We start from the raw sequence: 23,896 nt of genomic DNA, 5'->3' as shown, positions 1-23,896 counted from the left end.
AAGCTAGGTCACTCGAGGAAAAAAACACAATATTCTTGGCCTCTAAATGTTTTAACGTCGATATTTTCTACGTAAATCATCGTGGGGTATTTAAGCTTGTTAGCAACTTAGCTGGTACTCACGATTAGCTGCTGTCACAAAACATGACCCCGTGATCCGGAAGTTGATTCCCTCTTTTGTGGCAGCTCGAGATAGCGGAGCAGAACAGCAACAACGACGCCAGTGACGACAGGGAGCAGGCCCTCAGACCAGGGATGGGGAAGAAAAGTCGTCTCACAGGAGGGGCGGTCGGACGGAGAACAATCTTACAGCTTTCACCTCCTGGGCTCCGCGGTGGGAACGCCGGAGAGAGGGACGAGGCACCCTCGGGATCTGATGGTAATTTTTTAAACATGTTGTCTCATTGGTTTGGTTAGCTTCAGGCTAGCTGGAGGCTAAGTGCTCGAGGTGTGAAGAATGGGCCCACCTAGTGAAGAAAAAATTCTCTTAGCAATATTTAGCTGTCGGATTACTTAACATCTGCTGCCACCATGTACTGCCAATGAGAATTATTCAAGTGCCTACAACTGTCGAAACGAAACCGCTATTTATTAATTTAACGGATCGACCACAAGCTAGCGGCTAGCTTGCTAAGCTAGCGGTTAATAAGCTAACCGTTTTTGAAGGCTTGCCAAAATAGGCTTATGACATTAATGGCTGTGCCAGTTAACTCAAAGGTAGTTAACCTGACTAATGTAAATATATATGTATATATCATTACGTTTTATTCGCTTTATTTATGACTGCGAGGACCGTTCCCGTGTGTGTGTGAGAATATCGTTAGTTTCTAACTGTTAGCCAGTCTGAATGTGTGTGTAACGGTACAGCTAGTTAGCTTTCTGCAGTTAAACTGGAGCTCAACGTTAACTTCTTGGCTGGCGTTATTTGCAGACGAGCAGGAGGGTGACGGGCAAAGATTCCTGAAGGAGAAACGCACAAACATGAAGGCCCCCGCAGTAAAGGCCACAGGTAAAGTAAATATGTGTTTATCTCAAGTGGTGGAAACAAGAAAAAGTTGGCGTTTGATTGATTTAAGTTGTTTTGTCTCCACTTGTAGAGGGATTGTCCCTGCTTGGAGCCTATGAAGATAGTGATGAAGAGGATGCTGGAGACTCTCAGCGTTCAACCGCAAATTCTCAGCACAACCAGTCAGCTGACATCGATAGTACGCTGGCCAATTTCATGGCTGTGAGTGTATACTCTGCTTCATACCTTAATCTCCTGATTTGATTACTGGATTCTGAAACGGTGTTTATGTTGATTTGATGTCATCTTCAAATAATATTACCCTTAAGATAAGTGAGTTGGTATTTACGACATATGTTTTACATTTGAGGCTGTATGTATGTGTGGTTCACAATAGTAAGAAACACAGTGCTGACTCAGTTCTCTTACATGTAATATAGGTGCAACCAACTAGTATTTACCTTTATCAGGCTTAGACTTGTACAGAAATCACGTTCCTGGCTCAGCTCTGTGTGATTGAAATAAAATGGCACATGATCTGACCAGTCGTAGAGCAATCTTGAAACACAACAAAACAAATGTAGAAGTACTTGGGACAGAGAGAGGACAGTGGATTATTCAAAAATTAATATTCTACTAAGTGTTTTTGAATATTACCAGGATGAGAAACTGGACCAGATGAGCTGTGGCAGTATAGTGTAGTTTTGAACTGAAAAGAGCTTGTAATTAGATCTGTGGGCATAATCCATCTTGTATAATTATAGGTGGCAAGCAGTTTAGAGTACAAAGTGGACTGCAGGTTTTGGTTTTCCCAATTTAGAATCAGGTTTCTGTACCTCTCTAACTTGGGCGTAGTTTTTCATTAATAAGTTAAATTATTTATGTAAAGACTAGTGCTTCGAATAGTATTGTTCATTCTTGGGGCTGCAAATGTGTTTTTGTCAAAAGTATTAATTCCTATTGCCATTTTTCCCACAACAGGAAATCGATGCAATCACCACTCAGCCAAGTTCAGATGATGCAACAGCTCATCCTTCAGTCCCAACTACCGCCCCACCCAAACCTGAGGTTAATACTCAGCAGCCAGCTGCCAGTGAAGGGCAGAATCAACAAAGCACAGAGTTTGAGTACAATACTCAGTACTCACTAGCTGGAGGTAAGTGTCTGCACTATATTTACGGCCAAATGTGCATGTTGCGTTGTCTCCTGTGCAAAGGACTCAAAAATGAGCTCAATAATCAATAAACTTAATAAAGCAATTGCATAATAATTGCATTTGCCCTAAATTATGATGGGCTTTTTGTGGGCAGAGAGAAATATATCACCTAAAAAATCATCCTTTGTTTGGCATCTCATGAATATGTTTTTTTTTTTTTTTTTTTTTTTTTTTTTTGCAGTGGGTGTAGAGATGGGAGACTGGCAGGAGGTATGGGACGAGAACTCTGGTTGTTACTACTACTGGAACACTGTGACGAACGAGGTGTCCTGGGAGCTGCCACACTATCTAGCTGATCAGGTGCAAAGCCTGGAGCAGTACACCAACAGGTAGGAGTGACTGACAAAGAAACAGGACAGGGTATTGACATCTACCACCCTTGAAGTCAAACAAAATAACTGTTTTCCGTTTTCTTGGTTTTGTCCCCAGTACAGAAATTACATTGTGTATTATGTTATTTTCTTTTTAGCTCCAGTGTTAATGGCAATGGCACAGCCCATGCAGGTTATTACACAGAGGAAAGTGCTGCATCTGCTGCAGTCCCGACGTCAGTGAAAGAGACCAAAGTCAAGGTAAGTTTCATTCAAGTCTGACATAAATGTGAATCTGCTTGATTCTTTGGTGCTTAGGGATTGTTATTTTGAGTTTTAACATATCACTCTCATGTTTGGTGAAAAAGGAGGTAATTGAGAGCGTTGTAGGACTCACAAGTGAAGAGGAGGAGCGCCGTGGGGTGGCTGCATCTCTGCTTGGTCCCCTGATCCCCTCTGAAGTCAAAGAAGCAGAAGAAAAATGGCGAAAAAGGCTACTTAAAGGCTTAGATGAGACGGAGAACAGTTTGGATTCTGATGGAGAGGGTGTACGCCCTGCAGGGTCCCCCTCTACCCCCCTGCGTGACACAGATTCAGTCCCCACTGTCCAGAAAGATCTCAGTGCCAAGAAGCAGTCAGGAGACAACTCGGATGCTGAGGAGGAGACAGAGGAAGACACAATGGAGCTTGAATTGGCTCTGGAGAGGAAAAAGGTGCAGAATTAACACTGGTTTTTGAGTGCGCAACTTTGATAACTGGCAGATTTACTTTGTTGTCTCTTAGTGCACAGTTGTGGCATTGCAACATTTGTGGCAAAGGTTAATGTCAACGATGACCTGGTTTTAACCTGACCAATATTTGACTCCCAGGCTGAGCTCCGGGCACTTGAAGAGGGTGATGGGAGCACCGGGGGCTCCAGTCCTTGTTCTGAGACGAGCCAAGAAGCCTCTGCCTCTCGTGGTCTTCTACCTAAGAAAACCCGGTGGAAAACTGTTTTCCCCTCTGCTGCCAGCCCCGACTCTAACAGCAGAGGTTCAGACCTACAGGACAACACAGAGACTAGTGAGTCCAAATGTGTACACATGTTCTACTGAAGGGCAGAATGCACGACAGGGGTGGGGTGGTTATATATATATATATATATATATATATATATATATATATATATATATAAACTGATTGCTGCTTACTAAAGTTTCCTCTCTTGTGTCCTGTAGCACTTTCTAAAGTCCTAGAGACTGTTGCAGAAGGAGAAGACAAGGAAACGGACAATTCTGAAGAGAAAACAGTTTCAAAACCTCAGGTAAAAGAAGAGCAAGAAACGCCTGAGCTCAAAGTGGAAACGCCTGAGCTCAAGGTAACAATAATGTTACTGTTAACAACTGTAATATTTGTGACAGTGTGTTTTTAAGACATGTTTTAATGCTGAAAAAAAATATATAGTTTCAGATTGGAGAATTGGCCAACACCTTAACCAGCAAGATGGAGTTCCTGGGGATAAACAAAAAAGCTATCTCAAACTTTCAGTTGCTTCTGCTACAAACTGAGGTGAGAGGATAATTGTTCAGTTTCTAAGCAATATTACCCTTGCTTCCACTTGTAGCCATCCCAGTGCGACTTTTAAAATATTTAATGGTTAATTTTATATCATATCATTTTTTGCACATAGTCCATGTGGTAGTATTTAATATTTAAAATTCCCATAATAATCCATCACAAGGTGTCATTCTGGAAACTTACTGTAATTACTTGTCTGTGTTACTCATCTATCTTGTTGCTTTTCTTTTTTTTTACCTCTTTATCCCTTTTCCTCTACTTTCTGTGTTTTCTCACTCTTGTGTCTCCCCCTTTTTCACCCCCCACCCTTTCCAGACACGGATCGCTGACTGGAGGGAGGGTGCTCTGAATGGGGTCTATCTTCGCCGCAGGCTGCAGGAAGCTGCCGAACACATAAAATATTACGAACTTAACGCCACCCCTAAAGGCTGGTCCTGCCACTGGGACAGGTACGCGCTCCTTACCTTTCACATCTCTAAACTCCCTCGTCCCCCAAAAATCTTACCGTGTGACTACACCCCCTTCACTGCCGAGGTTGCAGACTTTGTAACATGACTTGGGGAGAAGCTTAACCAGTTGGAATGGATTAAAAATACTTACCAGAAACAGACTCTTCAGGTTTCTGTGATGCAATCCTGGCACTCTGCCTTGCACGCACTGATAAGGGAGCATCCACTCTGGGCCAGCCTGCTTCCTGTAAAATATACCTGCCACAGAGAGGACTCCCTGTCCCTATAACAGACTTTTAAGCCCTTTGTTATGAGGGCAGTGGTAGACTGATTATGGGTCCAGTCAGTGGAGAATTTTGGGAGGGGGTGGGGTACGGTAGCAAGGTTGGTTGCGTGGGAAAGCTTTGCACTTTACAGGACTACAACCCCCAGAATGCAATGCAGACAGAGTGATGCCCTGGAAGCGACGAGTGTCACGCATCAAATAAAAGGTGAAGATGGAGCAATGACGGGAATCCAGCAGGTCAGACCAACTCTATTTCATATGTTTTCCTGTTTTTTTATTTTCTTCTTTCTGATGTGAAACGAGTTGATGGTGTGCTTGTTATTTTCTGACCTATGGTTGTTGTTGATGATGATGATGATGATGATGATGATGATGTTGTTGATGATGCTTCCTCCCTGGCGTCTTCCTGTGTCTGGGTGGGAATGGTTGTCTAAAACGGAACAAATGTGACAACCATGGTGTGAGCTGCTGAATGCTACTTTCAGGACCTTGAGATGATTTGTTTTGCTTTATTTGTTTTTGAGAGCAAGGTGGGTTCCCTGTCCACATTCATAACCCCACACTAATTGGGCCCTTCTTCTGGATGGCTAAAGTTGCCGTCCAAACCATCACCCCTGCCTTTTACTGTGGTCATTATGTCCACTCTCTTGCCCCACTGTCCCAGGGTATCATGCCACTCAGCCAGTTGCGAGGCCAGTCGTTGAGACTCTTGCCCTCTATCTCTGTTGTCCCACTCTTTAGAGAGCACAGGCGGTATTTCTATGTGAAGGACCGGACTGGTACCTCCCAGTGGGATTTTCCAACAGAGGAAGACAAGGAGGAGGACCTGAAAGGCAGCCAAGGTACCCTGACACAGACTTCCAGCCAAGGGGACAATAAAACATCATCTACATCTACTGGTGGAGTCACAGGTCAGTTAATTACAACTGCTGCTGCTCTCATCTTTTATGGCATACTAATGTAACAAAATGCAGCTGTCACTAACATGTCATGTTGTTACCTTTTTAAAAAAAAAAACAAAACAGGATCTGCTACTTACGCTGCAGCTGCTCCACCAGCACCCCCTCAGCCCAGTGCATTCTGGTCCCCATCCCAACCTCCTCTTCCTGACAGTCCACCTCCTCCCTCCAACTACCCACCACCTCCTCCTCTCCCTCCTGGCTCCCCTCCCCCTCCTCCTCCCCCTCCTGACAGTGATGGCGAAATCATGGAGGTGGAGATGGAGATGGATGATGATAATGACGGGGAGCCTCCGGCCCCTGGAACTGAGGAAGATGGCAGTGGAAGGCCTCCTGTACCTCCAGGCACTGCCGGCATGAAGGTACTGTCGTAGTCAAGTGTCTTCTTCAGCTAGTGCGCTCCTGTTAATATTGTACCCAACTATGTCACATGTATAAATTCACAAAAGTAAAGCAAAGCAGCTTTTGAACTTTTATTGTATTTCTTATCACTCACACAGATCGCAGAGTCATCTGGTCCCCTGGGGAAGGGTCAGAAACGTAAAGCTGGTCAGCTGAATAAAGCCATTACTATTGGCAGCAGTCCCATTCTCTACACCCAGCCTGCTGCCAGTGCAGGTAAACAGATATCACTACACATCTGCAGTGTATGATAGGCATTTTTACTAATTTTATCATCTGTGTTAACTGCATTACTACACATCCACTGAACCAAAAGGAGAGCAGTCCACCTTAAACACTGTTTAGACCTAGAAAAGTATGGCAGTGTAACACCTCATTAAGTTAGTACTAAAGTTAGGAGTGGAAATTCAAACAAGCAACTGCATTAAGAGATAACATTAATAGTAATAACAGTAAGGTTTCTCTTTTGTCTGCAGCTCCTCTAATGTCAGCAACTGCCTACTGGGGTGTGCCAGCTGTCACTGCCCCTTTAGTTCCTTGTGAACCTCCACTCCCACCTGTCCCAGCCCTACCTCCTCAACCACCACTGCCACCATCCCAGCCACCCTTTGAAGCTCCTGGAGCCAAAGCTCTGCCCACAGATAAGACCAAGAAAATAAAAAAGGACAAGGTTAGTATTGGAGTTCACATTTTGCATTAAGTGTTAAAAGAGAGTAGTAGATATGTTTGAAGAAAATTTTGTCTACACAGTAAAGCTGTCCTTGTAATCCAGTGTGTAAACACTACACACAAACTAACTTGCAGTGAATATTTTCCTTTTCTTTCATTCTGCAGTCGAAGAAGAGTAAGACCAAAATGCCCTCTCTGGTGAAGAAGTGGCAGAGCATCCAGAAAGAGTTGGATGAGGAAGAGAAGAGCAGCTCCAGCGATGAGGACAGAGACCAGCTTAACAAGAAGAGTATCGAGGAGTGGAAGCAACAGCAGCTTGTGACGTATGTTTTTATACAATGTCCAAGCACCTTTTTTTTCCCCAATCATCCTAAAAAAAAATTTAAACAAAAAATGAATTTTGCACATACTGTCCACCACTGATATTCACCTCCAGGTTCTCTTGTTTTATTCCATCTAAGTAACCCTACCGTAATTGTTGCACTGTTTTTATTTTCTCAGAGGAAAAGCGTCTAAGAACGCCAACTTTGAGGCTCTCCCTGAAGACTGGCGGGAGCGACTGAAGAAACGGAAGATGAACAGCACGTAACATCTGGCCTGGGTCATACACTGCCCACTCCGTGTTTTTTAAATCCACTCCTACCACTACCATGAGGTCATCCTTCCCCAGTTTAAGTTTCATTCAATAATCTGTGAACTTTTTCTACCAGTTTCCTTGTTCATGATGGAGACATTTAAAGGCCCTTACATGGCAGGCCATTCACCAGAGGGGTTTGAATGTCCTTTTTGTTGTTTTTGTAGCCACAATTGTAAATGTGCCAAATGTCTTGAGTTCACTAGTTGCACCACCATGTAGATGACCACCACAGGTTGTTTGGAGGGACTGTCTATTTTATTGAGCATTTTTACAACTGTGTACATACAATGTATAATGGGTTAAGCCATGTTTTTGGAGCGGGGAGGGAATGTCACTGAACTTGTATATTTTGTAAAAAAGTTATTAAACGTTTTTTTTCCAAAAGCCTTGTCTTTGCTTGTTTTGTTTCACGCTCTGTATTTTTAACATGCTGTAAAAGCAAAAGTCTTAAATGCATGCCAACATTTTGATGCAAATCGTGATTTATGTGAAGCATTTCCTGAGTCTTGGGCTCTTTCAATAGTACGGCGTCTCCATGGCAACCGCAGTGTTGTTGATGCAGCCCGTTGCGTGGTGGCGTCGCGTACTTCGAGAAAGATTGTTCCACTTGTAGTGGCCACCGAGTTTGTGTCTCGGTCTTTTTTAAGTGTTTTTCTTTTCAGTGGAAAATTATTTAAATGCAATCGAGGTAAGTGGCCGTTAGACGTGGAAAAACACGTGTCGCTGCACAGGTTGACAACAGCGTGGTGGTAGGAGTCAGTTGAAGAAGCTAATGATAATGTTAGCAACAGGAGAAAGCCAGTCATCACGCATTAATGTTGTAACACTGGGCGACCGAACCCCCACAAGAAGTGACAGACCTGAATATAACACCCTGCATTCTTGCAATAAAACTAGGAAACCGGTGCCGAGGACGGACGTTGTGCAGCTGTATTTATGTTCGGGTTAACTACGAGAGTCGCAGTTAAAACATACTGAACAAACTGAATGGCGAAAGAAAACAGGATTTCGCGACATTTCCCTTTCAGCAGAAGAACAGCTGAAAATGCCTGTGGGTGATTCCTCCCAGAGCCCCGCACATGTAAGTTTGGTTGAATCTGGCTCGTTTTTTTTTTTTTGTCTCCCTGTGTGAATTCATTGAGAATTTTATTTGAGACCATACACGTGGCCCAACTTTTCATTGATTAGTGGTATGTTACTTATAGTTCTTTTCAAATTAGCAACAGAGTAGGTATGTCTGAAAAGCCTGATCTGTTATTATTTGTCTACCTACATTTGTAATGAATGTGCCATAGGACCAGATTTGTCTTTGTCACTTTGGCTCATGATAGTAACATAATTCACTATCATATTCCTGATACAGGGATCAAGCCAGTACATGTCTGATTCAGTTTGGTAACAAAGATACAACACTGATGACTTACATCTTTCCCATCAGGCAGAGAAACCATCAACCAAAGCTGTCTCTGCTATCAGGAACTGGTGGAATACCCACCAGTTAGATAAACTGGACGCCAATGACTCCAATACCGAGGAGGACAAGGAGGAGTTAGCGAGGAGGAGACAGTGTAAGTTGTTTTTACATAAGATGCGTTGGATAACATACTGTATGCATATTTTGTAGACTGTATACAGCCTAACTTGCTGAAATGGGTGTGACATTGTTAAAGTAACAAATGTGTGTAGCTAATAGAATAGGTTGTGTTGGGAAGGAGGTCTGTTCAACACTGAGTGAATATGTGGTGCCTCATCTGTGATTCTGGATCATTATATATTAAACAAGAGCTCTTTTGTGAATGAGATAATTAAAGCAATCAAGTGCAGCATAATCCCTTTTCAGCTTGCTTGGTCTACATGAGGCGGGGTGGGGGGTGTGGGTTTGACCTGATGGAAAATGCACATTTACTGAAAGTGTGACTCATGTTCCCATTCAGTGTCTCTAAACCTCAGTCAGACTTTGCGGACCAGGCAGCTGCTCATAGGTTTTGAAGGTGGCAGACCTACTTTGAGTCTCAGGGCACCGCTGAACCTGGTCAACTTCCCATCGGCCTCCCAACCCCGGTGGCCCATAGAGTGTGAGGTCATCAGCGACGTCATTCATCACATAGGTGATTTTGATGTAAACCTTTTATACTACCAGGTGCGTTCCTGGCATGCCTATCAATGTTAACATATAATGACGCCAGGAGAGCATGTGTTGTAGAGTGGGACCCCCCAGAACCAGAGCCTTTTTATCAGCCCACAGGACGTGAGAGGACACCGATGCCAGCTGGAAAGGAGAGAGGGAAAGTGGTGTACTGCATTGACCACGGTAAAAACAAGCAAGTTTTTGTTTTTTCATTTTTTATTGAAAGCTGTGTCCTCACAATATTCACTCTTTTCCGCTTGTTCTCACTCCTTGAAGCCACTACACACCCCTATTTCACCTGCTCTCGTGTTGGAGGCAGCAGGGGACCCATTAAGAGTGCAACTTGTCATGACATCAATCGGACAGAGTTCACCCTCGAGTTCGAGTCGCGCTTTGAGAGTGGGAACCTTCAGAAAGCCGTGCAAGTGTGAGTCTCTGCAGAGTAATCTACTGATCAGATACTGCAGCATTTCAACAATTATATTTTCATCCCTGTGGCTCTAGGTTCAGTTATTCTCCCTCTCTGTTTCTACTCGGATGTCTTCCCTTTTCAGGGGTGTTTATGAATATGAGCTCACCCTGCGCACAGACTTGTACACCAGAAAGCACACACAGTGGTTCTACTTCAGGGTCAGGAACATGACAGCTGGCGTGACCTACCGCTTCACTATAGTCAACTTGATGAAGAGCAGCAGTCTGTATTCTCTGGGTATGAGACCACTCCTCTATTCTGAGAGGGCTGCCGTGGAGAAAGGCATTGGATGGCAACGCACCGGCTCCAATATCAGATACTACCGTAACTGCAATCAGGTAGGTGAACCTTGTGGAAAACGCTTTTGGAAAATTCAAAAATGGCATATTGACTAGCTTTAGTCAGTCATTTTCAGTTTATGTGAGTATAGAATGAAACTGGATTTGCAGAAATTTTCAACCCTGCTTCATTTGAATTGGAAGAAAATTTGATTTAAGGAGCCACGCTTCATCACGTATGAAATAAATGGAGTTAAAATCAGAAGTTAAAATTCCAAGTTGATTTTTGTACTTCAGTGCCATAAACTGAAATAAAGCCAAAACTTAAAGTGTGCTTTGGTAGGTGGTCAGCAGCACCATGCACAAATGTCTGTGATGATCCCAGAATTGTAAAAAAAAAAGCACACCAGAACATGACTGCTCAATATTAAAATTACAATTTGCTCCCATGAACTCTCTTGAAAACCATTGTCTCTGTCTCCTTTTAGAATACGAAAGACAACAACAGCGACACCATTGTCCTGTACTCGCTCACCTGGACTCTCCAGTTCCCTTATGACTCTGACACCTGTTACCTGGCCCACTGCTACCCCTACACCTATTCACACCTGCAGCGCTACCTGAAGCGTATTTCTTCCAACCCGGCAGTCGCGTCATACTGTAAACTGCGGGTGCTGTGCCACAGCCTCGCTGGGAACGCCGTGTATGTGCTGACAATAACGTCTCGAGGGCTTGGCAGGGTGGAGGACAGGTTCAAGAAGGCTGTGGTGGTGACGGCCCGAGTGCACCCTGGAGAAACCAACGGGTCCTGGATGATGGAGGGTTTGCTGGACTTCCTGCTCGGAGACTCAGAAGATGCTCAGCTACTCAGGGACTTCTTTGTTTTTAAGGTGAGGGACCTCAAGCTCATTATTATCATGATAATTACTTTTTTATAAAGTAGATGGTGAGTGGACAGAATGATGAGGTTGTGTTGGAATTAACTGTATGGTGTAATGCTACATACTTCTATCAAACACTGGTTTTTCTAATGTGCTGCAGGTGGTGCCAATGCTGAACCCAGATGGTGTGGTGGTGGGGAATTACCGCTGCTCTCTGGCAGCCCGGGACCTCAACAGAAATTACAAGACGCTGCTCAGAGATTCCTTTCCCTCTGTGTGGCACACTCAAAACATGGTGGAAAGGTAAAGAGACATGTGCATGAACAAACAAACAAACACAAGATCATTGTTTGAGAGTGGTTTCATATTAACTGATATCCACTGATCTTTGGAGTTACATACAAAGCTCTACTGAGTGTAGATTTGTGGAACTGTCTTTTTGGAAAACTGACAAACTACAATCGATTCTGAACAAAATTCTTTCGCCCTGTTGTGTTGCATTTTCTCCAGGCTGATGGCCGAGAAGGATGTTGTTCTTTACTGTGACTTTCACGGCCACAACCGCAAAAACAATGTCTTCATGTACGGTTGTAACAACCGTGGCGATTCCTCTCTGAAGCTTCATGAGAGAGTCTTTCCATTCATGATGAGCAAGAACACCAGTAACAAGGTAAAATACAGTAGAATAAAATAATTAACTGTATAATTAGAATTTCTATATTTATTACTTCTGGCCTGATATATTCTTGTTTTATTTAGCCTACAAACTCCTAGTGGACTGGACATCATGTTTATTCAACGGTCACCGATCTGTTACACACAACACCACTACCACATTTCAGAGGCAGTGTCTGTTCCTTGGTATCTATCAGTGGAAACTTTCAGAATTGAGCTACAACATCTAAACTATACTGTGCTCCTCAGTTCTCCTTCAAGAGCTGTAAATTCCGGGTGCAAAAGAGCAAAGAGGGAACAGGACGAATCGCCATGTGGAGGCTTGGCATCAGAAACAGCTACACTATGGAAGCCAGCTTTGGAGGCTCCACTCTGGGTGAGTTTAGATTTTCCGAATGTGTGTGTTTATGTACATAAGCTTGCTCTTGTATGAAGATGTATCATTTGTTTAACTGCCAGGCGACAGGAGAGGAACACATTTTATTACTCGAGACCTGAAGTCCCTGGGCTTTTATTTTTGTGACACCCTGCTGGACTACTGTGACCCTGATCCAGCAAAGGTGAAAGATGAAACCTCATGTCTTTATGTCTTTGTCAGTTTAAGTTTTTTACTCTGGTATTTAAAAGTGTGTGTGCCAATTTTTTTCCCCAATTGTTTTCCTCTGTGCTTTTTATTTCAGACCACTTACTGTCTGACAGAGCTGGCAGCTCTGTTGAGAAAGGAGGCCAGAGAACGGCTGGGCAAAGATTTGGGCACTGACTGTAACTTCTCAATGTCTGACCTGGAAACAAGGTGATACAGAAATTTATCATTATTGTCATTTTCTTATACATGGGTGAAATGGGACAGGTTTAAAATGTGCTCTCATTCAGCTTAAATGTGAATATTTCTGGTTTGCCTTTGCAGCACCAGTGGTTCAAATAGTTCAGATTCAGACGGACTCCCAGTTCATTTACTGAACCAGCCACACACTGTCCATCCAGAGGTATACTGACACAACAGGATACTGTTTTTACATGTCTTCTTTTGTATCAGTTACCACATACTGTTGCTCTCCTCCACAGCAAAGTTCAGTCAAGAAGAAAAAGAAACGCTTAAGGACCCATAAAGAGAGGAACAGGCTACGACCAGACAGAGTGAAGAGCAACTCACAACCAAAGGTCTTGCAAAGCAGCATCAAAAATATTATGAGACTAAATGATCCAGTAATGAATGCAGTCTGAGTCTGATTAATGCATTACTGACTTTAAACAAGACGTCTTTGCAGGAGTCCAACCTTCCGCATGAGACCACAGTTAAAGAGAGCGTCCCAGAGAGGCCTGTTGGAAGACACAGGAGAAAATGGCAGGTATGAAACAGAATGTGAGTCTAGGAGATGGAGTCAGCCAGATAAAGTAAAGTGAGATTCCCTGAGATGTTGCTGTTGATATTTCTTCCTTTGTGAAGGTACACGGTCTGATAAAAAAAGCTGTGATCCCTCCTCCCACCACTCACCCTGGGGAGGTCAGTCAGGTGACTCTGTGGCAGGGCTGCGAGCCTGTCAAGGTAAAGATGGTCCACATCACAAAATCATGATGCTGACACATTATTGGTCAGCTGTAAACATGCATTCACACACTCAGTTCAACTAATATTTAATAGACAAAGTTCTTGTCATACCATAAGGACAGAACAGAACTCAGTCTATAATTTTAACTTTATTATGTATTTCCCATGTGATGTTTTCTGTGCTTTAGGACGACTGCATGGAAAACATGAGGGCTGCGTACGTGCATCGCAGGGCAAAACCATGTCCACATCTCGGGACATACACAGTTGCATCACCTCACATGGGTAACATTTATTTTGGAAGCTCAGCCTTTTTATCCTCATGTTCTCAGTGTCTTAATTCACCACTGCCATTAATTTAGTACCATATTTTGTAGGTCATAGTTAAAATCAGGTTGCCTCTTGACCTCTAAATATGCAGGAGGTTTGGAGTAGACTCATGAAATATTTTAAGTATTGCATTGTCCGGTGTGTAGACAGTCTACTGCAGGGGAAGCCCTGACATTTTTAAACCATCAATGTATCAGGACAGGTCTTGTGTAGCAGTGAACAGTGTGTTTTCACAGATGAGCCGGGGAGGGATACGGGACAGTGGCGGTGCTCCTCTCAGCTGCTGCACCTGAGTGCTCTCATTCCACCTTCACTCGAATTTCATGCATCCCAACCAACGACATCATCACTACCCACGCCAGTCCTACATCTCTTACAAAGTCTGCAGAGGTTTGTCCACATGTACAGTCAGTTTGAGCCTGCCTCAAATTGTAGCTCTTTTGGAGTAAATTTTTTCTCCCTTTTTCAGGGCTGCCACCTTCCCTTACAGCACCCCACAGGTAAACCTCACAGTTCTTATTAAACAGTTGGCAGATAACTACATGCTGAGGTATGATCAGGTTCACTAAATGTTATGTCTGTGGCAGGTCTCCTTCATCCATATGTATGAAGATGGTTCCAGACATTATTCCAACAAAGCGTCTGCTGTCAAGTTTCACCAATGACACATTCAATGGCCGGTATATTTATAGAGACAGAAATTCTTTACGGGTCTCAGACCGTTACTTTTTGCCTGAGAATTCCTCCACCTCACACGCAGATGTAACCAAGACCAAACGACAGAACGAGGAACAGGAGGATGATCTCTCAGGAGGTTGTTCTTTCATATGTTCAAATATATTATGCTACAGTTTATACTGAGATTTAGTTTTTTGTGAGGATACAGCTACATGAGAATGCTTCTTTCCCACTATTACTGAAATCATACCTTTTTCTAAATGATCACTAACTTCACCTCTTGCTCCTCTCTGATCTTGTCATTTTTTTCAGTGGGCTTGTCACTGTTGAGATGTATAACACTTGGAGAGCAGAACCAGAGAGCTCTCACCCCTGACATCCCCCTGAGAGAAACTGAATCACACAGTAATGTATTTGTGCCTGTGCTAAGGGCCACAGACCCAAGAGGAAAAAGGTAAATTCACTTTTGCTATTGCAGTTCAAAGTTTGGGACACAAGCCCTGATGTTAAACATTTATGATCACATGACAGCCTTTGTTCAGTGATGATGAAACAAGCATTGAGCATTTTACCCCATTTCTATGGTCTTTCAAAAGTCTTCTTTGTCCCATATGTTTTTTCATTTTCCTCAGTCTGTACAAAGAGACTTTGGAGGACAAAATGCATTTAGGTGTTTTACCTCCTGTGTCAAAGCCTTCAGGCCTCATGAAGATGGACGTTCCACATCCACAGAGTGACACCCTCAGTATGCCTCAGGCAAAGGGCATCAGGCACTATCACTCTGGAAGAGAGAGCCAAATAAGTATGGCCCCACAAGATGCAATGGTCGCAAGACCATCACAGTCTGCCCCACTGTAGGACGCCATGTTTAATTATAACGTCCCCTTTAAAATTTGATAAAATCCATGTAAACGGTATGACTGATTTTTTGCACAACGTTAATTACAATGCTAATGTGTTTTCTGCTGAGTGTTGACATTGGTAAAGATAAGATTTACTGATGACAAATGTTTAAACTTGGATTTTCAGAACACACCACCACAAAGACTATGATGCAGTGCCCTAGCTGCCTAATAAATGATACACAGGCTATGTGTTAGGTAGATTTGATTTATTTCAACTCTACAAACTCAACAATACAATCCCATGTAATGTGAATAAAATACAAAAAATAAAAGTGTTTTTCTCTCATAATCAATAATCAGCCGTGGGCAGCAAACATCCCAGGTGCTGCGTTTAATACAAAAAGTGATAGATAATTTTTGTTGTCAGTCTCTGGGAGTCGGAGTCTGGGAGGTGTTAAGTAAGGATGTGTCCTGGTGTGTCCAGATATGGCAGGGAAGTCAGAGCCTCACAAGTCAGTCAAACTGTCGGAGATGAAATTGGCTTTCTGTGTGTCTGACCATGTCTCGGAGCGCCACAAAACCAGAGAGGGCCTGGATCATTCAGGGAAAACATTTTAAGAAAAACATTTAAATCAGCAATGTTCTGATTAGAAATAGCAGAGCAACAACAGTTTTTAAGAGGAATGTAATCATACCTGTGTGAGTATGAATATAGCAAGAACTATGTGAACGCCTCTCTCCAGCGGCTGTATGAGAATGGCTTCATTAAACAGCTGAAACAGGATCAGTGGAAACTGCAGCAGGATGCTCAGCAGCCAAAATCCAGCCAACTCTGGGACCTTCCACAGACACAAAGCTGATATGAATGACAATCTTGGGCCCTTGTACTCACTGGAATTAATATGCTCCTGTTATGTGTGAGTGTGTTGTGTTTCTACATCAACCTTTTCTTGCAGATTCCCAGCATAACCGAGATAAAGTCTAATGGCCTCGATCAGAGTCATCACGATGAGAACAGTCACAAGGATGAACTTGTAGTAGTCTGGCAAGGCAGGATACTGCAAGAAATGACAATCACAGCAATGCAGATAAATGAGCTAAGTTTTCTTAAATGTGATTAATTCAAATAGGCTTTTATAGTAGGAAAAATCCTCACTTGCTTTCAGGTCTAATCCTGACAGTAAAAATTAGTTCAGGTCACTTGCATCAGCTTTGTTTTAATATCATAAATGTCACTAGTGTTTTGGATAACTGATACTTTTCTCCTGGCTAGTGATAAGGTTTGGATTTAAATGTTGTACGTATTTTAAAATATGCTGATATAATTTGTCTTTTTGTTGAAACAGAATTAGGTTCATCTGTTCGAGAGACACTGTGAACTCTTACCTGAACTAACAGACAAACCTGTCTTGATCTTAATTATGGAAATTGACAGGGCCCTGATGTTCATGGTTTCACACTCCCCGATTGTTTATTTTGAGATTAACCATAAGCAGTTGTTCAGGCAACTATGCACATTCTGTTTGTCTTACCTTAAGGTGCAGCATTACAATTTCACTGATCCACCACCAGGGGAAGAACCACATGTTAAAGTACAGAGACATCTGGAGCTGGAGACTTGACAGAACCCGCTTGTCTGAAACAGACAGACAACAGACAATGATACATTGGTTGAATAAACAACCCAATTTCAGCAACAGCTACTATACACCGACGCTTGAGACAAACAGAGCCCCGCACAACCGCTCCTGTCGCTAGTTAGCAACGTTAACATAAAAGCTAATCACGTTAGCTGTGTTTTGAGTTGAAGTTACCGTGTGGCAAAAACGCGTCATTCTCCTTTGAGAGAGGCTGAGTCCGACTCTGGTCGAACAACACGTTCCGAGAGAAGTCTTCTAAACGTTTTCTGATCGTCTCCGGCAGGTCCATCGTGTAAAATGGTCTCTGCAAAACACAAGCATCACCACAGGAAAGAACACACACACAAACTCCACCGCCCCTTCCTACCCGTAAAGATACCGAACGCTGCCGTCGTCTCCTTGGATACCAAAGAACTCTCGCGCGCTGCTCAAATCTCGCATGAAAACCATCCGCTGATTTCCTCGTTTCCTAAACTGTCTCCTCGCTTTCTTCCCTTAGAAAATTTAAATGTGACGAAACGTATCACAAACGAACTTGAAAGTGTGACACAAGCTCTCAATACATTTATAAAATGTATTATGAAAGGAGCTCTGTCAGATGTATTTGTGAGGCAATATTACCCTTAACACAATAAGAGAAGTCACTCCCATCTCTCTCTCCTCTTTCTCTCTTTTGGTTTCAAAGAAAACGAAACTTAAAGAGTTCTGAGAAGAAAATGGCAGAGAGCTCTGAGCCAGATCCCCTGTCATGCTCCATATGCTTGGATGTACTGAAGAGTCCAGTGACCCTCCACTGTGGCCACAGCTACTGTATGGACTGCGTGAATACCTACTGGGACAGGGAGGACCAGAGTGGTGTTTACAGCTGTCCCCAGTGTAGACACACCTTCATCCCAAGACCTCTGCTGAACAAGAACACAGTGCTGGCAGATTTGATGGGGAAAATGTCAAGGGCAGGACAACAAACCCCTCCTGTGAAGGATGAAGTCACCCCAGGGGATGTGGAGTGCGATTTCTGCAATGGGAGAAAGTTGAAAGCTGTCAAGTCTTGCCTGGTGTGTCTGGCCTCTTACTGTGCCACTCATGTGCAGCCTCATTATGAGTCTGCTGCTTTCAAAAGGCACAAGCTGGTGGAAGTTTCAGCTTCCATGCAAGATAAGATCTGCTCTAAACACGACAAGCTGCTGGAAGTTTACTGTCGCAGTGATGGCCAGTGCATCTGTCTGCTTTGTGTGATGGATGATCATAAAGGTCACGACACTGTCTCAGCTGCAGCAGAGAGGAAAGAGAGACAAGTAAGAGTATTTATTTTTGGAAACAGTTTGTACTTGTGAGTCTTCAGTTATTATGTTATTCAGTATATCATGTTGCTGTTTCCAAGTAGCTCTAAAGGGTGTTTTCTACTAGAAACATTATACTGTGTGGTTTATTACTGTATGTTACATATCTGTCGTGTAAACTGTGCTGCAAATCAACAGTGACCAAAGGGGTTAACAGTATGATTTTATTTTCAGAAACAATTTGGAAAGAAAAAACAAAGATACCAGCAGGGAGTACAGGAGAAAGAGAAACAACTGCGACAGCTGAGACAGAAAATGAAAGCACTTAAGGTGAACTGTCTTGTGCTGACATGTAATGCACACGTCTTATATCAATTTCCTTTACAGTAACATTACAGTAGACATTATTTCCACTGTCTTTCTGCTGTCAGTGTGCTGGAGACGCAGCAGTAGATCAGAATGAGAAAGCTTACGCTGAGATCGTCCAGATGGCGGACAAAAGGCGATGTGCTGTGAAGGAGGTGATCAGAATTCAAGAGAAGGCGGCGGACGGGCCAAGCTGAGGCACTTGTGGGTCGGCTGGAGAGAGGAGATCTGTGAACTGAGAAAGGGAGAGGATCAGCTGAAGCAGCTGTCCCTCACCGAGGATCACATTCATTTCCTCCAGGTTCACAGACACAAAATTAACAGATCATATAATTTGGTGGTTATGACTTAAACTTATGTTGTATTTCTGTTTTTAAATGTTTGTAGAGCAGCCATTCCATTTTTGACCATCCAGAACCTGATGTGTCCTCAGATTTCAACATCCACCTAAACACATCTTTTGACTTTGTGACTAAGGCCATCTCTGATTTGAGAGACAAAATGGAAAACATAGCGACAGCTATTGCAGAAATATCTGAGACAAGTAAGAAAACACCTTGATTAAAATATTTTTTTGTTTTTTTTCTTGGAAGTACATGTGATCGTATAAATAGCCATTTTTCTAAGGATGCAGATATTTGTATGTTCTCTGTTTTTAGTTCAAGCTGATCCAGATCCTAAGACAAGACAAGTGTTTCTCCTGTGTGAGTTCTCACTGTATTTTGGGATTAACATATCTGGATGAAATACATTCCTCCTAATATTCCTCACTAGTCACGCTGAATAATCTGATATTCTGCATTTCAGATTCCTGCCACCTCAGTTTGGATCCCAACACAGCATTTGAAAATGTAATGCTTTCAGAAGGAAACAGCAAGGTAACCTGGATTAAAAAAGCGCAGCGGCACTCACCCCACCCAGAGAGATTTACCAAATATGATCAGGTATTGTGCACTGAAGGTTTATCTGGGGTTTGCTACTGGGAGGTTGAATGGAGGGGGCCCAGGGTTGAGGTTGCTGTGTGCTACAAAGGGGCAGAGCTGGTAGAAAGCTGCTTTGGATACACAGACCAGTCCTGGTGCATCTCACTTTCAAATTCTGGTTGCACCTTTTGGCACGATGAAATCCAAACTAAAATATCTGAGCCCCGCTCCTCTACTGTGGGAGTGTATCTGAACCATAAGGCTGGAAGCCTGTCCTTCTACAGCGTGTCTGATTCTGGTCAAATGACGCTCCTTCACAGAGCTCAGACCACATTCTCCAAACCTCTGTACCCTGGGTTCATGGTCTCCAGAGGTGCCTCTGTTAAGATACTCACACCAAAGTAGAGTGTGAAGAGTTCCTTGAGTAAAGTATTAGGACAAGGACATTAGTTAAATACCAGTGCTAAAACAGTTGTTAACTCTGAAAGTATTGTTTGTTGATTATGGCTCATTATAGTTAGAGCTTTGATTGTTTTCTTTAAAATGAAAGGAAAAGACTGAAGATGATAATGGTACAAGATGTGATGTGTATTTTGAAGTTACTTTTATTAATGATATAAATGTATAATCCTGTAATGAATCAATTTTTACTGTAAACCCAAATAAAAATGTTGAAAAGTCCTCATAGCTAACAGAAGTCTGACTTCTGTCACATAGGAATGTGTTTACTATTAATATATTTTAAAACATCCAATGTGTGTTAAATGATTATTTTTATGTTAACGCATAATGGTGCAATGGGAATTAAATTCATAAGAGCAGTGAGAGTGAACCAAGACAGTGGCGATGCAGTTTGTAAAACCAAAACAAGTGAAAGATGCAAAAATTCTCTGCTGAGCTGAGGGGACCAGACTCAAGTAAATTCTCTGTGGGTTCATATATAAGTGATCTCATACTCGTCATCATTTCATTCATTGTTAAGATGAAAATATTTGTTAAAGGTAGGTTTTTGCTCTCAGTTCCTAGTCAGTGTTACCATTAACAGCTGTTTACTAACCAAGAGATTTACAAGGAAAGAGGTTAGAATACACCCTCTGGAGCTTGCTTCCTCTTCATCTGCTCATGTTGGACTGAGGCCAGACTCAACACTACAGTGACTAACCATCACAAAGTGGTATCATGGGATGGCACAGACTAGGGCTAGCTGGTTAACATGCTAACTTCAACAGAAGAAAAGAAGTGATATAAACAGAAGCAAAACAAAGTTAACATTGGTGTTGCTTTCCACAGCTGGAGAAAGAATGACGTTTTCAGTTTCCTCTGTACTGGTAAGTAAACAAGTAAAAACTTACATATAGCCCCTTGAAAGCCAGCTTTGAATCATTTTAAAGCATAAATCACTTAATACCTTTTTCAGTGAATGGATGACAAAAAATCAAATAGGCTGTGAACATTTGCTGCCAAAGACCACCACCTTTGAAACGAAAGAGTGGATTACTGTCTCCATTTGTCATCACGTGACTGACATTTCATAACTCTATCCCAGGCTGACACTTGAGGCAGGCGTATTTGCTGAAAAAGATCATGAAATAGACTTGAAAGCTCTGAGAAAGCTAGTGAGTGGACTGTGTATTCAGGTTATTTTGCTCCACATATTGATTCAAATGTAAAGAATGAACCTCCATGCTCCAGTTCCTCCAATATTTTTGATACAAGTAGAATTCAAAACTTCCAAATGTAGGTCATGTTTGACTCTAATAATAGGTTTGTGCACTTTGTCTCCCATACACAGACCTGTCTGAACAGTAAACATGAGTGCCTTCCCACTGAGAACAAGCTGCCAACAAGCCACTCCTCTTTCAGCGAAACTGAAACTAACTCCGTCAGTGTGAGAGGAAGAAAATGGCTTACAATCAAGAACTGTTTGACTGCTCCATATGTTTACAGTTACTGGACGATCCAGTGACGACTGCATGTGGACACAGTTACTGTTTAACATGCATCAATATCTTTTGGGATAAAAACAATAATGGGGGAAGGAATTTCAGCTGTCCCCAGTGCAGAGAAACTTTCTGCCCGAGGCCTGATCTGAAGAGGAACACGCTTCTGGCTGGCCTGTTGGAAGAACACAGGAGGAGGACGAGCCAAAGTACTGCTGCTGCTGCTGCTGCTGATGATGATGATGATGATGACACCTATGCTGCACCTGGGGATGTGCAGTGTGACGCCTGTACAGGGAGAAAACGAAAGGCTTCCAAGTTCTGTTGCGTGTGTTTGGCCTCTTACTGTGAGACACATCTGCAGCCTCATTTTGAGGTTCCCCCGCTGAAAAGACACAGGCTGATTCCAGCCTCAGCCAGGATCAAAGAGAGCATCTGTGGCCGCCATGACAAACTTCTGGAGATTTACTGTCGCACTGATCGGCAGTTCATATGTCTGATGTGTGCGATGGATGGACACAAAGGCCATGACACTGTGGCAGTTGCAGCAGAAAAGTGTGAGATGGAGGTAATTTGGCTCAACCCCATGCAGAGGTCATTTGTTGTCCGTCCTTTTATTGTCACTGAGGTTTTGAATTTGTGTTTTGACAGAAAAAACTGGAGAGGACTAAAAAGGAAATTGAACAAAGAGTGCTAAATTCAGAGATGAAAATGGAAGAACTGAGGGGCACTGCTGCCTATATCAGAGTGAGTGTAAATAAATAGCCTTTTTCTTTAATACAACAATACATTTCTTTATTCTTCAACTGGTAATACAAGATAATCAAAGTGCATACTTTGGGTTAACTGCTGTCCTTTCAAACAAAGGTGTCCAAGATAACCTTTAGAGGAAATGGATGTGGGTATGGAGGGTAAACTGTGTTAGGCCAAATGGATGTGTTATCCCAAATCCACATGCCTAGACCAAGATGCTAGAAAAAAAGGTTACTCATATTTCATTAAAGGATTGTAAATGTGCTGTAACCCTAAATGTCATCAGTCACAGTGCGTGTTTTCCAAAAGGAAGCTGCATGGGAGGCGTGTGACGACTTTGAGCGGCTGTGCGCTGAACACATCCGTTCATATGTCCGTTCCATGGAGAGGAAGTGCTCTGAGATGCGGGAGAAATTCGGAGAAGCAGAGAAAGCTGGAGTGGACTGGACCAACAGCCGCCTCGGGCAACTGCAGCGTGAAGTGTTTGCTCTGAGGAGGAGAGAAGACAAACTCAACCAGCTTTCACTGACAGAGGATCCCATTCAGTTCCTTCAGGTGATGACGTGCTTTGTGGTACTGTAGTTTTAGAGTCCTTGTAAGTGCGTACTGTAATGTTTTGTATTTGTTTGCCTTGTGCAGGGTTTCCAGGCCCTGGGTGACTTGCCTGCATCCCAATACTCACATGAAAGACCTGAAACACTGACAGACTTTGCCTCTACACAGAAAGATAAACTGAAAAACATGTGCAACAAAGAAAAGAAGGAATTATCCACTCGTTCTGGAGACAGTGTGTGTAAGTATGACCAATCTGGAAACCTTATAATTTGTCTGGTATCATTAGCCTATTAACTGTAAATGTGTAAAGAGAACGATCTGTGTCTTTTCTTTTCATCACAGTGTTAAAAATACCCACACTGCAAGAGGGAATAAAGTCAAGAAAATACCTTTTGACCAAATACAAAAGTAAGCATGATGTTAAGTTACTTTGCACGAATATCAGCACAAACAGACACAAAGGCTGAATGAGTTTATGATCTTCCCTTACAGGCTCCAAAGTGGAGGTGGATCCCTACACAGTTGCAGCATGTCTTTGCTTGTCTAAGAGTAACAGAGAGATATCGTGGGGTGAGAGGGACCAGGCTCACCCTGATCACCCTGACAGATTCACCTTCTATCACCAGGCTCTGTGCAAACAGGGCCTTGAGGTTGACCACTACTGGGAGGTGGAGTGGGATGGTGGCATCGTTGAGGTGGCAGTGTCGTACAAGGGGATTGAAAGAAAGGGTTCAGGGAGAGACTGCTGTTTTGGCCACAATCGTGTGTCCTGGAAATTAATGTGCTCTCCCTCTGGCTGCACATTCTGGCACAATAATCTGCACCGAGGACAAATTCCTCCGGCTCGCTCCTGCAGAGTAGGTGTGCACCTCAATTATAAAGCAGGATTGCTGGATTTCTACAGCATTTCTGATACTGACAGGTTGACACTGCTGCACCAGACCCAGACCACCTTCACTGAACCAGTCTATCCTGGGTTTTCTGTTGATTTGGGTGCAACTCTGAAAATATGCAACATCTGAGCCAGACCAGCGACATACACTGGTTAGTGAGAATATTTTTGATCAAGAATCAAGATAGAAAATATTTGTCTTTTTCACTTAATATTTTCA

At 42.9% G+C, this 23,896-nt stretch overlaps 4 protein-coding genes and 1 pseudogene across 6 annotated transcripts; 4 read left to right on the top strand and 1 right to left on the bottom strand.

Moving 5' to 3' along the window:
- The first annotated feature begins 162 nt into the window (after positions 1 to 162).
- fnbp4 (formin binding protein 4) lies at positions 163 to 7,875 on the top strand. 2 transcript variants are annotated; one of them, XM_018664110.2, is made up of 17 exons: positions 163 to 378; positions 931 to 1,008; positions 1,097 to 1,227; positions 1,987 to 2,161; positions 2,403 to 2,550; positions 2,691 to 2,793; positions 2,901 to 3,245; positions 3,402 to 3,594; positions 3,750 to 3,835; positions 3,976 to 4,080; positions 4,405 to 4,538; positions 5,566 to 5,735; positions 5,850 to 6,145; positions 6,284 to 6,401; positions 6,662 to 6,855; positions 7,020 to 7,177; positions 7,356 to 7,875. In XM_018664110.2, the coding sequence occupies exons 1-17, from the start codon at positions 255 to 257 to the stop codon at positions 7,441 to 7,443; spliced, it is 2,646 nt and encodes an 881-aa protein (XP_018519626.1). In that variant the 5' UTR covers positions 163 to 254; the 3' UTR covers positions 7,444 to 7,875. The 2 variants fall into 2 exon arrangements, with proteins under 2 accessions (XP_018519626.1, XP_018519625.1); XM_018664109.2 differs by having other exon boundaries at positions 3,750 to 3,889.
- Positions 7,876 to 8,057: 182 nt separating this feature from the next.
- agbl2 (AGBL carboxypeptidase 2) lies at positions 8,058 to 15,579 on the top strand. The gene is given in 24 exon segments (XM_018664007.2): positions 8,058 to 8,179; positions 8,389 to 8,572; positions 8,930 to 9,059; positions 9,426 to 9,599; positions 9,695 to 9,802; positions 9,896 to 10,046; positions 10,174 to 10,429; positions 10,858 to 11,259; positions 11,411 to 11,553; positions 11,761 to 11,920; positions 12,175 to 12,301; positions 12,385 to 12,485; positions 12,606 to 12,718; positions 12,833 to 12,911; positions 12,991 to 13,086; positions 13,194 to 13,274; positions 13,373 to 13,471; positions 13,663 to 13,759; positions 14,041 to 14,117; positions 14,119 to 14,194; positions 14,274 to 14,304; positions 14,392 to 14,618; positions 14,795 to 14,936; positions 15,115 to 15,579. Coding segments are annotated over 23 exon segments (3,132 nt in total). The 5' UTR covers positions 8,058 to 8,179; positions 8,389 to 8,536; the 3' UTR covers positions 15,341 to 15,579.
- A 99-nt stretch (positions 15,580 to 15,678) lies between these two features.
- On the bottom strand, positions 15,679 to 17,410 carry tmem17 (transmembrane protein 17). Its single transcript, XM_018664011.2, has 5 exons — positions 17,142 to 17,410; positions 16,860 to 16,963; positions 16,272 to 16,385; positions 16,023 to 16,166; positions 15,679 to 15,918 (listed from the first exon to the last, which is right to left on the bottom strand). The coding sequence occupies exons 1-5, from the start codon at positions 17,254 to 17,256 to the stop codon at positions 15,841 to 15,843; spliced, it is 555 nt and encodes a 184-aa protein (XP_018519527.1). The 5' UTR covers positions 17,257 to 17,410; the 3' UTR covers positions 15,679 to 15,840.
- A 143-nt stretch (positions 17,411 to 17,553) lies between these two features.
- Positions 17,554 to 20,217, top strand: LOC108875241 (E3 ubiquitin/ISG15 ligase TRIM25-like; annotated as a pseudogene).
- LOC108875240 (E3 ubiquitin/ISG15 ligase TRIM25) lies at positions 19,421 to 23,856 on the top strand. 2 transcript variants are annotated; one of them, XM_018664009.2, is made up of 8 exons: positions 19,421 to 19,557; positions 20,827 to 20,864; positions 21,329 to 22,044; positions 22,128 to 22,223; positions 22,539 to 22,784; positions 22,869 to 23,022; positions 23,127 to 23,192; positions 23,277 to 23,856. In XM_018664009.2, the coding sequence occupies exons 3-8, from the start codon at positions 21,439 to 21,441 to the stop codon at positions 23,804 to 23,806; spliced, it is 1,698 nt and encodes a 565-aa protein (XP_018519525.1). In that variant the 5' UTR covers positions 19,421 to 19,557; positions 20,827 to 20,864; positions 21,329 to 21,438; the 3' UTR covers positions 23,807 to 23,856. The 2 variants fall into 2 exon arrangements, with proteins under 2 accessions (XP_018519525.1, XP_018519526.1); XM_018664010.2 differs by lacking the exon at positions 20,827 to 20,864.
- Positions 23,857 to 23,896: the final 40 nt, after the last annotated feature.

This window comes from Lates calcarifer, linkage group LG10, assembly GCF_001640805.2.
Source record: "Lates calcarifer isolate ASB-BC8 linkage group LG10, TLL_Latcal_v3, whole genome shotgun sequence".
Lineage (NCBI taxonomy): Eukaryota > Metazoa > Chordata > Actinopteri > Centropomidae > Lates > Lates calcarifer.
Note: the sequence above shows the minus strand (reverse complement) of the source record. Positions and strands in the feature narration are given on the sequence as shown.